Source organism: Trachurus trachurus, assembly GCF_905171665.1.
Source record: "Trachurus trachurus genome assembly, chromosome: 13".
NCBI lineage: Eukaryota > Metazoa > Chordata > Actinopteri > Carangiformes > Carangidae > Trachurus > Trachurus trachurus.
Window position 1 is genome coordinate 846,982 of NC_139892.1, and position 16,643 is coordinate 863,624.

A 16,643-nucleotide genomic window follows, 5' to 3' on the forward strand; every position below is an offset into this window, starting at 1 on the left:
CTGGGCCCTGAGCCGCCACATCTGCTGCAAGATAGAGTCAGACATGAAGGAGATGGAAGAGGACGAGACAACAACTACAAAAGTGCATCTCTATCACAAGGAGGAGGCTAAAGCCAGGGTTATAGCAGACACCAAGGACAGGGATGGACTTCGTCAGAAACTTGACACCTGCCTCCATCCATTGGATCCCAATGAACATCCAGGAGAGAGCATTGTGAACATTGCCAATGGCAAAATAGCTCCACCGACTGTCAATGTAGATAAAGATTGGGGAGACAATGTTAGAACGTTTTGAAAAGACCTGGCCAGAGGGATTTTACAACACCATCTCAAGCAATGTGAAGAGCATGGCAATAACAACCAAATCCATTCAAGTTGGTGACTCCAAAATGTATGACCTAAATGTAATATATTCAAGGACCATTGCACTGTTCTCTAGTGACCGTGATGTTGACGTGAAGGACGTCCTCGCCTACGAGCTGGCACCAGTCCCAACTGCCATGTTCACAGAGGACGGAATGCGAATTTGTAAAGCAAAATCCACACTGAAGAAGTCACTCCAGGTTGAAGTTCTCAAGGGGAATGCAGGTGATGCAGATGTCACTGTCATTGATGGATCAGCACTTCTTTGGACCATACACTGGCCAGCTGATGGTACTGTCGCTGATTTCATTGAAAATGTTAAGATACGACTGACTCCATACCTGTCAGAGAGTGATGTCTACCTCATCTTTGACAGATACTATGATTAAAGTATCAAGTCGATATCAACCAGAGATATCAGGGACACAGTGGTCAACAAGAAACATCATCTCCTCCTATCAACAAAGCTACCAGCCCAGAAGGTTGTCTTGTCATCTATTGAATACAAGAAACAGCTGAACCGATTATTATGTGAGGAACTGACAGAAGACAGGCTGTTCCATCTACGGAGCACAAACAAACACAAGTTGGTGGTGACAGGAGAAAACCCATGCCCTATTGAGATCAGGATGGAAGAAAGAAGGAGCCGATATGACCTAGAGAATCAGCAGGAAGAAGCTGACACCATCATTATCCAACAACTCCTGGGGTGTGCTGGAGAAGCCCAACAAATCTCAGTGGTTTTTGATGACACAGACGTATTCGTCCTACTCCTTTCACCATTACCATCAGGCAGGACTGGATGCACGACTAATCATGGAATCTCCCCGCAAGGAAAGAGCAATAGTGGACATAAAGGCGACACTGTCCAAACATTCACAAATTGTCGAGAACCTTTTACCAGCCCATGCCATATCAGGATGTGACACCGTAGCATCTTACTATGGGTTGGGAAAAGGTTCTGTGATCAAAGTCCTGAAAGCTGGGTATGAGCTATCAGCCATTGGCAACATAGATGCACCATTCCAGCAAGTCCTCGACCAAGCCACTGCCTTCATCTCTGCCTGTTATGGCATAAAGGAGAGCATGGACATATCGCACACAAGATTACTTGTCTGGGGGAAAAAGAATGGAAAAGGACATATGTCTGCTCCAAACTTAGCTGCTCTACCACCAACAAAAGAAGCGTTCATTGAAAATGTTAAGAGGGCCCACTTTCAGACAATGTTGTGGCGAAACCTCAGTGTAAACCTTCCACCAGCACTGAATCCAGAGAAATTTGGATGGAAAATAGATTCTTCCAACAAGTCATTGCTCCCAGTCCATCTACCAGAAGATACCAAACTTGTACCAGACTACATTCTGGAGATGATCAGGTGTGGTTGCAAGAGCAAAATCCCATGCAACTCCAAGAAGTGCAGCTGTAAAGTGCATGGTTTGCCATGCACAATGTTCTGTTCATGTTTCCATGTGGGGTGCTCAAGAGCATAACTGGTGTTGATGTTATGTGTGGCCAGGGGTAGTGGGCTATGCATGTGTGTGTCTCTCTGCATGTGTGTCTCTGTCTCCGCCTTGCTCTGCCTTCCTGAACTCTGTTATGTCTGCCTGTGTTTGCTTGAGAGTTCCCTGTAAGGTAGTCGTCGGGCAGAGAGAGACTCTTGCCAATTTGTTATTTTGCCTTTCTTATTTTTGGTGGTGATACCTGGGTGTGGGTACGTTTTCTGTGTGGCAGTGGGCCTTGCCCTGGGTCCATTGTTCGCAGAGTTCAACGTTTAACCTGTTCACGCAGGCCCCCTAGTGGTTGGGACGCCGGCGTCCCAAATCAATAACACATGAACGGCGTCCTTAATATAACGAAATGTAGGCCTGGTGTAATGAAAACTCCACCACAGACCTTTTAAGGACACTTTCGGCAACATGTAGGAAAAAAATGAAGTTTCTAGGTCCTACGGTTTTTTCACAGTCACTGAAAATGTCTCAAACAATATCAGACTACGGCAGCCCACAAGCGACGTCACGTCAACAACGAAGGTGATTTTAACATATATGTACCATCTGTACACCTCTTCTTTCACCACCAAAAAATCGTTTACTGTCATATAAACAAAAGCAAAGGTCAAAAATGCAGTTTTTACCCCATCAAAGGTTTAAACAAGCCTGTTCACTGAACACAAACAAACCCGGAAGTCATTTTCGAGTGCCGAAAAATACGGACATTTGTCAATCATGGACCCACTAAAACACTGAATATAATTACAAGCTTACCCTTTTTTAAAAGCTGAAGATGTGCTCGAAAATAATCCATTGCAAGATTTTATCCATCGTGACCAGATAATCCACAGCGTTTTACGTAACTCCGCAGTTCTAATACTACTCGCATTCTCCGTCAGACTGCGCACCCGGTTTTGCGCATCTCTCGTCGCCTGTCAATCAAAGTCACGGGGGTGAAAACTTTTTGGTCCAATAGCAGAGACTCTAAGGTGTGACCTGATATATAATGATCCCTGATTGGGCAAAGCTTAAGCCTGCACCCAGCTGGTTCCTGTGGTTCCCTCTCCCCCTAGTGTCAACAAGTAAGCAATACAAGTCGCCACAAAAAGTGTGTTTTTACTGCCCCAAGGTTAATTAAAATAATAATAAAAGACAAAATGAACTATTTCAAATGTCCTTGTTAATTTAAGCCATCACTGATGGTTGTGGGATGTTTACTTCTGGAGTAATAAAGGAAAATAACAATATAATACAGGCGAAAATAAGTAAATTCATGTTTGGATGGGTTTTGGACACTAAATATTCATCTCCATTAATTAAATTTTAAAATGGCATTTTACTTATGTAACTAATGTTCCTAAAACCCATCAAGTGTGTGATTGGCCCCAATAGGTTATCTGTTGGGGGGACAAAAACTCACTAAAATCTTGCAGTGTGCATTTTAGCCAAATTGGACAATTTTGGACAGGTTTTGCACACTGTACATCACCAAAGGACACTGTTTGGAAAAACTCTATAGTGCCTCAGTAGTTTTACCTATCAACCTAAAATTTGGTACACATGTGGACAGGGAGTGTGTGAACCATATATGTAAAATTCAACCTGTTTTATAATTAGGATTTTGATATATCACCTTTTCACCAAAAATTTCAAACTCGGTTTTTTTTTTTTCAAAAAAAAAATAGTAATTTCAGAAGCCCATTTTTTTATGGAATGACTCAATTCAATATTTTATACATATAGATGTAAAGGGACAAAGGTTGTCTTTCATTTAAGCCATAAACCATAGTTGTGGGATTAGTACTTCTGTGGTTATTAAGCTTTAATTGCAGTGATACAAAAACAGGCGGAAATTGCCAAAAATGGCCTCTGCATGAAGAGGTTAAAGAAGCCTCCCGGGAAGCCACTGAAGACTAGTTAGACTAGGCTAGTTATAATCATTATCACAGGGTGCCTCTCCACGTCACTTTTCTACAGCTTTGCACAGCAGCGTAATCTCTTGTGGGTTGACTCTACCTTTAGTTTTGCTTTGTCTGGATTCTGTGTGTTAAATAGTAACAGTAAATAATAACTAGAAAATTTCCTCTCGGGAAATTTTGAAAGGCCCACGGGGCTACTGCCGGTTTTGCCATCTCTGTCAACATGGGAATCAAACCCACGATCTTAAGGTCAAGACAGAGCTGATCAGACAGACACATGATCATCTTTCTATAAGCACTGATATGGAGGAGCTGTAACCACATTGGTTACCTGTGTGTGTGTGTGTGTGTGTGTGTGTGTGTGTGTGTGTGTGTGTGACTATGAGCTGCATCCTGTGTCAGTCTGATTTAGCTGTGTCTCTGTTTATAAACATTTAAACGAGCGCCAGGTGGATTGTTTATGAAGTTAACGAGCTCTGGCCTGAGGATAATAGAGGTTACCACGGTGATAGGGCCCCCCCAGGCTGAGACAGACAGAAACGTGGAGAAAAAGAGCGATTTTCTGCCTCTGCACCGATCTCACATTTAGGCTTACTGTGACAAAACAGTAACTCTTATCAGAACAAAACACAGATCACGTTGCTCTAAGGACTTCCTGAAAAATGTGGTACGATTTGGTGTTTCTACAGTAAATATTTTGGAGACGCTGGCAGTTTTAAAACATCAGTCCATTCTGCTTCTCTCAGAAAATATTTGTATTGGAGTCAATGAGGAGCAGAGACAGACGTGGCCGCACTCAGAGGCTTGTTCTGTAAATTCTGTAAGTCTCTCTGATATTTTGAGCACATGATATGAGAGATAACAAGTTTGTCTCACAAATTCTGAAAAAATCATGTGTGTAGAGTGTAAATTGTGGCCGTGCTGACAGTTTATCCAGAAAAAATACAGAATGTTTTTTCACTCTCTCCCACTCTAACCGATGATGTCACGCGCTCTGACACGAACATTCCGTGCAATACACAACCATTATAATCTCATAATTTCTCCAAAAATGATCATGGTCATTGATCAGGGATTGATCAAAAACTATATGACCTATCAAAACGTGGAGTAATACGACAATACACAAGACTTGTGTCTACTGTTTAAAGTTTAAATCAAGTCTTTAGGTTAAAGTATGCCTGAGCAGTAGACGTTTGTTAAACTCCAATGATTGGTCTTTTTCGCTCTTTTTTTTTCGCCCGTCCCATTGACTTCAATGCAAAATTTTGCGCAGTTTTTCGCGACTTACGTCCCCTGCAGCTATTTCATAGCTGTTGGGACCAGTGCCCGGTGCGATTGCCCGTGGCCCTAATGATTACCGGGTCCTGAGCTGCGATTACCTGAGGGTTAATCATCAACTCTGTAGGAGCCAGATTGGTCATTTTCTTTGTTCATGAGTGTTGTACAAATTTGTGCCAGTAGGTGGCAGTATCTGTTTAGGCCATTGCCTTTGAATCTATATAGGTAGGTGGGTTAATCAGCGCCGGTCCACACGCTGGGGAATCCATATGGTTTTTGACCGTGCCATGGCGTATGTGTGTAGCCTAATAAATCTGCAACAAAAGAGAAGTAAAGCTTGGACATTTGCTGTGTTATGCACTTACACCTGCACGCGTACTTGCCCTTTAAATCACCAGCATGCGCGGATAGTGACAAAGGGCCTCTATAATCTCTTTTGTCTTGTTAGTGTTTAACACCAAGTAGTTGTTACCACACCTGGGGCCTCATTTATCAAAGAGGGTGTAAAACTGCTACTAAATATTTGCGTACGGCGAAAAGACGAAAATGGCGTACACCCTAAATATTTACACCTTTTTCAGATCAATCAAACTGTGCGTACGCACAACTCTCCGCAATAAATCACACAGGACTCAAGAATGGTGCACACGTGAACACACCTCTTACTCCGCCCCCGGAACGCCTATATACAACTATATATGGTCAGCACGTGCATATTTAATTAGCCATGTGCTCTGTGGTGCAGCAACAAGTGACAACAAAGTGACAACGGAGACAACCGGCGGAGGACGGGGGAAAGAAGCGGAACTTCTCCGCTTCTCCGAAAGCAGATACACGGGCAATAAATCAGTCAGAAAAATGATCTTGCATTTTAATAAGCTACAATAAAAACAAAAACCTCCCAAATCTCAACAAAAGGGAGCAGAAAGAAGAAGAATCTTATGTAATCTGCCCCTTTATCCCAGAAAATCTTTTTTTTTTTTCTTTTTAAAGCAGAACTATGCAACTTGGCCGGAAATAGCTCGCTCCTTCGTTGGTTTCTCTTTTTTTCCCTCTCCGGGGCTCCCCCACAGTTCTGGGAGGCACATGTCACTGTCGTAAAAAAAAACTCGCCGCCCCACCTCCTCCACCCCCTCCCTACACGTGCTTGTGTTTACTGCTGAAGGTAGAGAGCGGTGTTTGCTAAGCACGGAGCTAATGCTAACACGGAGCTAACGCTAACAGGGAGCTAATGCTAACACGGAGCTAACGCTAATACGGCCACACACAGACAAAGACACAAAGACACAGACATACACACACACATGAATAAAGGTTCCAAAACGCGAAGGCGTGTGTGTGTGTGTCATGATGTATTACATTATCTTATAAAAGATCCATGGTGTGTGTGTGTGTGTCTGTTAGCATTAGCTCCGTGTTAGCCACAAGCCGAACTTCATCAGTACAAACCAATCACGATTCATGACATGCATGACGTCATCTGCGTTCTTATCTCGTACTGCCGTAAGGCAGTTTCTCGCGATAGTTCTATCCATTGATGAGATTTACACCGAGACGGAGGACTGATCTTGCAAGTGCGGTTTTCAGCCAGTGGGGGGGGTGAGCGCATTGGCCTAGACCCCATTCACCTCATAATAGGTCACTCTACCATCACAGTGACTCTGAGCCACAATAATTACAGCCGAAATCCTGCATAGTTCTGCTTTAACTAGATGTTAAAACAATGTAGGAAGCAGGACGATAGTTACCATTACTTTGAACGCCTTTCCACTACACAGTTACAGCTCTACTGGACTCGGTTTAGGTCATTTTCCATTACAGCTGAGTCCTTCACAGTTCCTCCTCAGGGCCGTGTCGTCTCACTCTTTATTCTCTCGTCAGATCCAAACACACGTGCACCTCGTTAACTCAGGTGACAGAATAATAACAGTCTCAGTAGCTGCAGATCAGTGTGCGCTGCTGCCGGTGTGTTTTTAAACTTGGATGGTTTGATCCTTGTCGGACGTCACACATAGCCTAATCAAAAAAGCAAAATCCACAATCCGCTCTGTTTATTAATTAACATAGAGCCTAGTGTTATTATAGAGCGGGTTGGATTGCCAGCATCAACGGTCCACCACTACCACAATTACTTTAAAAAATCCTACTGTCTCTTCTAAATGTACTCCGCTCCTCTCTCCCTCTCACACTGCAGTTCTCTGACTCAGCAACGGTGTCGCCAATTCCTCCTGTTCCTCAAAAAAGGCGTAAATCACGGTACGCCAGGGTCAAAATGGGTGTAAATGTCCGCACTTTTCCCCGTCAGGTTTTGGCTTGATAGATCCCAAATTTGGCGGAGAAAAGTGCGTACGCACAAAACGAGGGGAAAATGGCGTAAAAAAAAGGTGTATCCACAATGATAAATGAGGCCCCAGGTTTTGAAGGTGGCACGGAGGGAGGGCCAGGTATTCACATCCAACAAGCTTAAAATGATGGGGTTACATGCTGTCATTCCGACATCCCACCATTTAGACATACCACCATTCCTGAATGGGCTCTATGCACAGCTCCACTACTCCCTGAATTTAAGGCAGCTCCTTTATTTCCTGTCATTATTGGACAAACTAATTAATCCAGGTGTGTCTGACCATTGTGACTACTCAGACACACCTGGATTAATCAGTTTGTTCAATAATGTAAGACAGGAAATAAAGGAGCTGCTTTAAGTTCAGGAAGTAGTGGAGCTGTGTATAGAGCCCATACCGCTATTCCGTCATGTGAACGTCCCACCATTCCGACAAGACTTTTAATATAAGGAAATGTGCGTTACTCAACAGGTGTCTCCCTTCTTTAAGACATGCTGACAGAGGAATACCCACATAGTTGTGTGTAGTTACGCAGCAGAGGGACTAGTCTGCCTGTCTAGCCTCTACCTGCTCTTTTTACTAAACTGAACCAACTCTTTTCTTCATTGCCTAAGCCCAACCAGTGCAAAATCTTTTGGGGGAAAAATTATTCTATTAAAGGAATTGTCGGAAAGAAGAAAAAAAATACCGTCATTCCGACCATGGTAGACAAAAATTGTCGGAATGACGGGACATTTGACATCAAGTGTTGTCATTTAGACAACTAGAGGCCTATGTCGGACTGGTAGGATGTCGGAATGGTGGTTGCCCCCCAAATGATGGTATCATCTGAAGATTTGATGATATGGTTGTTAGGATGTGAACTCCTGCATTCGTTGGTGTACAACGTGAAGAGGATTGGGGAGCAGACGCAGCCCTGAGGCACACCTGTGCTGCACTGCTTCAAGGCAGAGAGAGACGTTTACCCTGACTTGTTGTGTCTTGTTTGTTAAGAACCAATAAAACCATTTAATAAAAAGAGTGTCAACCCTCATGTTGATTCACTTCTGTCCTAAAACAAGTCTAAACAGCCCACAGCTTAAAAGATGTTCAACAGTGAAGGCTCCATGGCAACGTGATCTCACTTCACATGTTTAACGGACGAGCTAAATGACACTCAGCTTTCGGGAATCAAACCCACTGAACGCTGCGTCGCTCGCTGCAACACATCTGAAGCGCTCAGTGGCTTCGAAAACACTCCACTTCCCATGATGCATCGTGGCTGCGCTGCCTGTGCTCCTGCTGCCACTAACTCACATTGTCAATGAGACCAAGGAGCCACAGTCAGTGAGAACAACTTTATTTAAAAATATCAAACGTTACTAAATCACATTTCAGTCTGAACAGTTTTTACACTGATATGAATATTTATCTGATAGAAACAATGAGCTTCATAGTTGATGTGAGCAGCTGCTGCCTCCTTCTCCTCACTTCTTCTTGGTGTACTGCAACCACAGAGAGGAGAGACTGACGTGTGTTGGTCTGTCTGACAATATTATTATTATTAAAGCAGAAGTGAGTGATCCGGTCGTTTTCGCTAATGCTGCGTTCCAGGCAGGCTTTTGAAATCGTAAATTACAGCTTCAAGTCACAACTTACGACTTTGTAGCGTTTCAGGCAACCCACTCGTGTTTTTCCGACCTGTTTTACCGGTGAAAGTCACTATAACGGCCACTCGTAACTTCTGACCCGTGAACTCGTACCAGATTGAACTGGTACCACTTCACGGTCGGAAAAATACGAGTTTCCTTGAACGCACCATAACAGTCCTCGTCGCTACGTCACCACATTCACGGCGTTCCTTGGCTGCACACACAGCCCTGCATGCCGTTCTCTCTCCTCATTGGATAAAAACTGTAGGATACGATAAATGTTTTCTCTTCGGCTCAGAGCAGAGCAGAGGGACTGACAGACCCGTGTTTCAGACCAAACACTCTATGTAAGTGATTGCTGTCGGAAGATATAACTATTTAAGACTTATTAACACAAATATATCACTCACTTCTGCTTTAATATTATTAATAAACTCACTTTATCTAGAATCCAGTCAGCGTCTGTTATCGCTCTCTGGATGATCATCTGGATCCTCTCTGGGTCGTCCTCATCTGAGTGACTGGTGTAACCCTGGAAACACAAACTCATCAATCAGGACACTTTATTAATTTTATTATCATCATGATTATCATTATTATTTCTCTGGTTTGAGTTTTTCCACTGTGTTTCTTTCCTTCATTTTTAAAATCTAAATGGAAGAATTGGACGTTTTGGACGAGAATAACTGATAATAATGAAAATAATCCTCAATTTCAGACTTAATCCTGGATTTTCTCAGGTTTTACTGATCTGTGTGTGATTGTGTGAATGCAGCAGCAGCAGGGACCTGAGGAGATCAGACAGGCGATCCGTCATTGTAGTGGCTGTTTGTGGAAACTAAGCGAAGCTTCAAATCAAACTTTAAACCCTAAAGAATCAAAGGGCCACTGCTGCACCATGGGTTGTGGTGTAGACAGGTGAGAGAAACATCATGACCATGCAAAGTCCAGTTTTAACTAAAAATGTGGTTTATTTGACCAGAAACAAGCAAGAAAAGAACAAAACAAATTCCTGCTCTGGTAAAAAACCATCAGCCCACCCAGGTGCATGCTGGTCCCTCACTGCAGCCCTACATATTTATTCTCTGGTGACGTGATCAAATGAAATAAAACACCAATAATAAACAGGAAAACACCTGAACTACACAAATAATAAACTAACAGAATCTGATCAGAATTAAATCAAATAAATCAATTCAGGAAAATCAAATCTAAACTAAATATTGAACTAAACAACACTAAATACTAACAATGAATAAATAAACAGCTCCAACAGTTTGTGTTTGTTGATGTGTGTCTACTACTGCTGGCTGTCCATCTAACCAGTCTGCAGCTCCACCCAGCTTCTCTCTGCATCCTCAGCTCAGAAACCGTCACTAGAGAGAGTAGAGGATCCGTCTGCAGCGTTACACCTCGCCTGTCAGCAGATGTGTGTGTGTGTGTGTGTGTACCTGAGGAGCTCACCTGTCGTACGGCGTGTCGATAGTGTTGCTGCATGGCCGTGTTGGGCAGCAGCCTGCAGCACCTCAGGAGATATCGATAGAGCTGCAGCGGGGTGTGGACCAGCTCTGCTCCAGCTAAAGGTGGCATCCCCTCCTCCTGTGGAGTCACAGACAGCAGCTCTGAGCTTCAGCAGCTTCACAGTCACAGTCAGGAAGAAGAAGAAGAAGCTCTCAGAGATGTAACACCTGCTCAGGTCTATACAGCTACTGTTAGCTAACACACTAACAACACTTTAACACATCAGCAAAACCATCAGTGAATGGAAGAGACGTCCAGAGCACCTCAAAAACACCACTGCACTGCAAAAACTCTAAATCTTTCTGAGAATATTTGTCCTTTTTCTTGTCAAAATGTCTCATTTCTAGTCAAACCTAATCTCTTTCCATTTAAAATAAGACTCATCACCTAAAAACTTGTTTTTAGATAATTTTCACTTGTTTCAAACAAATATTCACTTGAAATAAGTAGAATAATCTGCCAGTGAAAGCAAGTTTTTTTTGTGCTTGTAATAAGGAAGAAAAACTTGCTCCACTATCAGATTCTTCTACTTATTTCAAGTGAAAATATGCTTGAAAGAATGAAAAAGTGTCTAAAACAAGCTGCTTTTAATGTGATGTTTCTTATTTTAAGTATAATGAAATTTGTTTTGACTAGAAATAAGAGAAATATTTTTGGTAAAATATTTGAGTTTTTGCAGTGTGACTAGGCTACCTCTGTTTTACTCGTAAGGTCAGAAATTGGATTGTGAGTCAGCAGTCGTGCCAGCACTGAGTCGGGGACCCCTGTACATAGGAGACCAGTAGGTATCAGTAGGGATGAGACGACCCTGGTGGGCAGCCTCGTCCCTACTGGGCATTCTCAACCTGAAAACGCAGTGCCAGCATCAAACTGGAACTGCATTAGGTTACCTTGGTGGGTAGCTCCATCCCTGTGGAGCTCCACTTAGTCCCTTCTCCTCTCTTACATATTATTTGCACTGAACAATGAGCACTTTATGTGAAATCCTATGTACTTGAATGTATTTGATTTATTTTAAATACCCAGAACATCCCTACACACTTCAGGTAGGCACCCTACTTGTCACTTTGCACTTCATGAAATATCCTATGTACTTGAATACTTATTTTAAATACTCAGAACATCTCAGCGCACTTTAGGTAGGCTTTGTAGCCTAATTGTCATGTTGTCGCTTGTTTATTTTCGAATTACTATGTTTGTCACAGTCTTTGTCCTATTTTATACCCCATTTTATTGTAGGCTACCCCAAGGACTACAGATGGAAATTAGCGGCTCCGCTAAATCTGGTGCAGCCATCATTTTATTTGTTTTCTAATAATTAATGCCACTGCACACTGTCCTTCTAAACTAAATAAATAAATAAATAAATAAATAAATAAATAAATAAATAAATACATACATAAAAATCAGCCAGTTGACAAACCAGAGGCTGAGCTGCTCACAGGAGGATCTGTCAGGCTGGATCAGGCTCCTGGAGCTGGAGACAGAGACTCAGACCGACGGGAGGTTTAGACTCTCTGTTGTCTCCGTCAGTGTCTCAGTTTAAACTCTCTGTTGTCTCCGTCAGTGTCTCAGTTTAAACTCTCTGTTGTCTCCGTCAGTGTCTCAGTTTAAACTCTCTGTTGTCTCCGTCAGTGTCTCAGTTTAAACTCTCTGTTGTCTCCGTCAGTGTCTCTCGGACGTCTTCTCCTCCTCCTCCTCCGGAGACTTTTCATAACAAACCGTAGTCGGATGTGTCGTCATCATCTTCTTCTTCTTCTTCTTCCTGTTTGTCTGGTCTCATGTTTCCACCACACGGAGCGGTGTCGCCCCCTCGTGTCGCTTCGTGGAGTCCTGCAGCGTCCTGGAGGAAACTGGAGATGAGTTCAAACACAGAGTCACTGACAAGCGGCGGACTGGAGATCGATATTATCATTTTGATTTATGGAACACATTTTGGGGGACGAGCATGAAAACTGTTTGTTTTTTCTTTTTAATTATATCATAAAATTTGCAACCTAAATGTGTCAAATATGCAGCTATGACCTTGAAATGAAAAAGGCTTTCTGCTAATGCATTTTAATTTTCAAATTTGACATTTCAAATTGAATTTTGGTACCTTTTTGCTGGAGGATGTTTTGACAATTAAATCTGAAATGCCCTTTTCTTTATTATTTTCAAAGCAGAAGTGAGTGATATATTTGTGTTAATATAAGTCTTAAATAGTTATATCTTCCGACAGCAATCACTTACATAGAGTGTTTGGACTGAAACACGGGTCTCTCAGTCCCTCTGCTCTGCTCTGAGCCGAAGAGAAAACATTTATCGTATCCTACAGTTTTTATCCAATGAGGAGAGAGAACGGCATGCAGGGCTGTGTGTGCAGCCAAGGAACGCCGTGAATGTGGTGACGTAGGGACGAGGACTGTTATGGTGCGTTCAAGGAAACTCGTATTTTTCCGACCGTGAAGTGGTACCAGTTCAATCTGGTACGAGTTCACCGGTCGGAAGTTACGAGTGGCCGTTATAGTGACTTTCACCGGTAAAACAGGTCGGAAAAACACGAGTGGGTTGCCTGAAACGCTACAAAGTCGTAAGTTGTGACTTGAAGCTGTAATTTACGATTTCAAAAGCCTGCCTGGAACGCAGCATTAGCGAAAACGACCGGATCACTCACTTCTGCTTTAAGTCACAGAATGAGCAGTCTTGAAGAAGAAAATAAAAATGCAGTTTGAATTATTGATTATTCATTTTATTTATGAGTCATAAAATGCAGCTATATTTTGAAAATGAAAAAGGATTTCTATTAATCCATTTTAATTTGACACATTTGCTTCGATACAAGCAGTGAACAGTCACATTTAACATCTCAACATTTATATTTATGTATTTCAGTTCACAAATATTGTTGTAAATGTGCTAAAACGTTTTTTTTAACAGGAGCCGCTTTTTTCTTTTAAGGCTGCATCTATAGAATAAATGCTTTATGGGCCACAGGGGATAGTTTGTTGCCACTAGGAGTCAGAGGGGCAACACTGTCCAGCATCCGTCTCCAATCTGGGCTCATGTTACAGGAATAACACCCCCCCACCACCACTTGAAGTTAAATTTAACTTTGGCCCAGCGATTGTGTCGCAGTTTATTTCCTTGTGTGAAGGTACAGTAAGGAACAGTTTTTTAATGTTTTCCTTGTCAATGTCTGTCATTATCAGAGTTCAACTTGTCGATGTGTTGTTGTGTTATTATAATGTTACTGTAGCTGAGTCAGAGCTGTAACTGTGAAGTCTGGACCGACAGAACCGTGTCCTCCATGTTTGTGAGGCTGTTCAATACTGATCAGCTCATGTTGCTATCAGGGTTATCCTGAGGCTTTATTGGTGATTGACAGTGTTGGAACCGTGTTCAGCCTCAGATTCTTCAAAGTAACTGAGTAGGGGAGGCCAGGGATGGATGTTACATGGGTAAACACTTCGAGTCTGGGGTTAGTTGTAACAAGACTCTCAACAACAATGAAGAATGTTACAACCAACTGCGAATTGCATTTATGTTTTCTTTGAATTTCAGTAGCCTATGCCTAGGTCTCGATAGACAATGACGAAGATGGGGTTATAAGGTTTAGGTTAGGATCAGACTATGGCTGACAGTAACTAGCATAGGACACGGACACACATCTCACTCCTTGTGTTTGAGACTCAACCATGCCTTTTCTGTTTGTGTTGTAGAGTTAACAGTTAACAGCCATTTAATATCAGACACATATAACTACTCGGTCTCACATTTTGAATGCACTGGCTTAAAAGAGCTCCAAGATTCAGGCAGAAATTACAAAAATGTTACAACCATCCCTCGTCTCCCCTACAATTAAATACTAAAAAAATAGACCAAAATAAGTGTCAGTGGCAGCTGGAGAGTGTTTTTCTATCTTCGAATTTCCAGTGTGAGTGAAATGAGTGAATGTTGTGATAGTGGAGCTGTGAGGTGAAATAAGTCTTGGCCCAGTTGTTGTGTGTGTAGCTTGTTTGATCCAGTGGTTTTCTACAGGGACGCTGTCCACACAGAGACTGTGTCACATCAACTCAGTGGATCTCAGTCCTTGTGTGTGTCAGTGGATGGAAACAGTGGTCCATGGATCATGTTGCTGGGCTGCAGCTTCATGACGCCATCTAGTGGACTGATAGTAGAAGTACAGCAGCTGATGGCAGCTTCCTCTTCCTCACTGCTGTGACTGCATTCAACTGACACTGATATGAAGCAGAGAAGAAGAGCCAATCAGTGGAGGAGCAGCTGGAGACATGATGGACATGTGAGCTGCTGTGCAGATGAATGATGTGTGTTTCCTCTGCAGGTGAAGCTACAAAGTGTGTGTGAGCTGATGTGGATGTGAGCTCAGCAGCATGGATCAGTGTGAGGACAGAGAGGAGGGAGCCCCTCCCTCTAAGAAACAGTGTGTGAAACGTAAACGCAGGACCACAGGTCAAAGGTCAGAATTTAAAACAGTCAGAAAGACTTTTATCTCTAAAAGTCAGTTGTGTTTATTAAAAGGTTGAAGATATTTGTCATCAGTTTTTCTCCAACATGGACATTTATCAGTTGTGTTGTTGTTTCAGGATCCAGCAGCAGAGACCAGACTCTGCTGAACCCAGCTGTCTGTCTTTAAAGAGCGACCGGTCAAAGGACTGGAGCATTAACTTTAAAGGAGGACGTGGATCAGCTGATCAGATGTAAGAGACAAAACTACATTTTAAAGTTGTTGAGTTTCTGTTGAACGTTCTTCCTGTGGAGTCACATTTCAATGATTCTCATTAAAAACTGAGTTATAACTCAAACACACATTGCCCATGTAGCTGCCATCATAGTCAGTTATACTATTTAAGTTCATTTGTAGTTAAAAACACAAATCATTTCATATTTTTTGTTATTTCATATGAATGTAATTATGTTTAAAAGGAAGTGTGTGTTGTTTACATAGCATAACCAATGTTCGCCAGTATCAGAGGTGTCTGGTTGTTTTTGTTTTGATGCACTTTACCTTCACCATGCTTAAGGTGAGCAGCAGTCAGTATAAGCCTGGTATGAAAGAAGAAGAATAAAGTGTCCTTAACTCCGTTTAGTTGAGAAGGCCAATGAGTTCTTATGACATTTTTTTTGCCATTTTATCAACATTTCTCGACAATTCCTTGGCTGATTGCAAGATAAATAAATGACTGTGACATAAAAGAACACCTTGTGTCATGATTGACTGAACGGGAGTTATAGTCCAGCTGCAGTAAAGTGTCCCTGCCTCAACATCCACATGTTAATATTCAGTGATGCTCACAGTGCATCCCACTAGCAACAGGAAATATTTCAGCATTATCTACTTCAAACAGGAAGTAACCACTGGGTTAAAATCATTATTTCATTTGCACTAAATGTTCATGGTCTTGTTTCCACCTGGGGTCCGTTTCACAAAGCAGGTTCAACAAACTCTGAGTCTAATCCTGAACTCTGAGTTGATCTACTCTGAGATAGGAAACTCAGAGTTTTGGGTTTCAGAACAGGTGATAACAGTTAGTTCAATCAACTCTAGGTAACTTGACCCTGAGTTACGGGGAGATGAAAAGCCCTCAACAATGGAACAAAGATAACATGATTCACCATGGCAACCAGCAAGAAAAAAGCCTCGCCCCTCCCACTTCTAACGGTGGAGTGACGCTGACGCAGAATCTTTTTTTTTCTCTTTTTTTTTTTTACACCGTGGGAAAATACATGAGCATTAATCTAAAAAAAAAATCTGGAGAGTTATTCAACATTGTGTGTTTGAGCAGGTGAAACTCCAAATGTGTGTTTGATATGTTCAAGTTTGTCTCCATTATAACGTGACGGGGAGTGCGTGTAGTCATCAATCACAAGTGCATCCATCTACTAAGAAAAAAATAAGAGAGAGAGAGAGATAAGTGTCCGTGTCGTGTCATGTGAGGGTTGATAAAGTGATGGTCCAGAACAACAGGAATGATCAAACAAATCCTCGTGGAGAAATAAAACATCCAGTTGAGGTCTAATAATCCTCCTGACGGAGTTTACACCTCCTGTCAGCCGCTGCTTTCAGTCTGCAGGCTTCAGATAAAAAGGAG

The 16,643-nt window shown here is 42.3% G+C and overlaps 2 protein-coding genes across 6 annotated transcripts in view; both read right to left on the reverse strand.

Moving 5' to 3' along the window:
* LOC310995736 (NACHT, LRR and PYD domains-containing protein 3-like) overlaps nucleotides 1-16,643 on the reverse strand; it is a gene marked incomplete at its 3' end in the record, with an annotated part of 361,364 nt that overhangs the window by 115,874 nt on the left and 228,847 nt on the right.
* LOC310996045 (LYR motif-containing protein 9-like) lies at nucleotides 8,678-12,161 on the reverse strand. 5 transcript variants are annotated; one of them, XM_083985323.1, is made up of 4 exons: nucleotides 11,975-12,155; nucleotides 10,495-10,666; nucleotides 9,470-9,562; nucleotides 8,678-8,883 (listed from the first exon to the last, which is right to left on the reverse strand). In XM_083985323.1, exons 2-4 carry the CDS (start codon nucleotides 10,618-10,620, stop codon nucleotides 8,866-8,868), a joined length of 237 nt encoding a protein of 78 aa, XP_083841449.1. In that variant the 5' UTR covers nucleotides 10,621-10,666; nucleotides 11,975-12,155; the 3' UTR covers nucleotides 8,678-8,865. The 5 variants fall into 5 exon arrangements, with proteins under 5 accessions (XP_083841449.1, XP_083841446.1, XP_083841447.1 ...); XM_083985320.1 differs by having other exon boundaries at nucleotides 8,680-8,883; nucleotides 11,951-12,155; XM_083985321.1 differs by having other exon boundaries at nucleotides 8,681-8,883; nucleotides 10,495-10,629; nucleotides 11,951-12,155.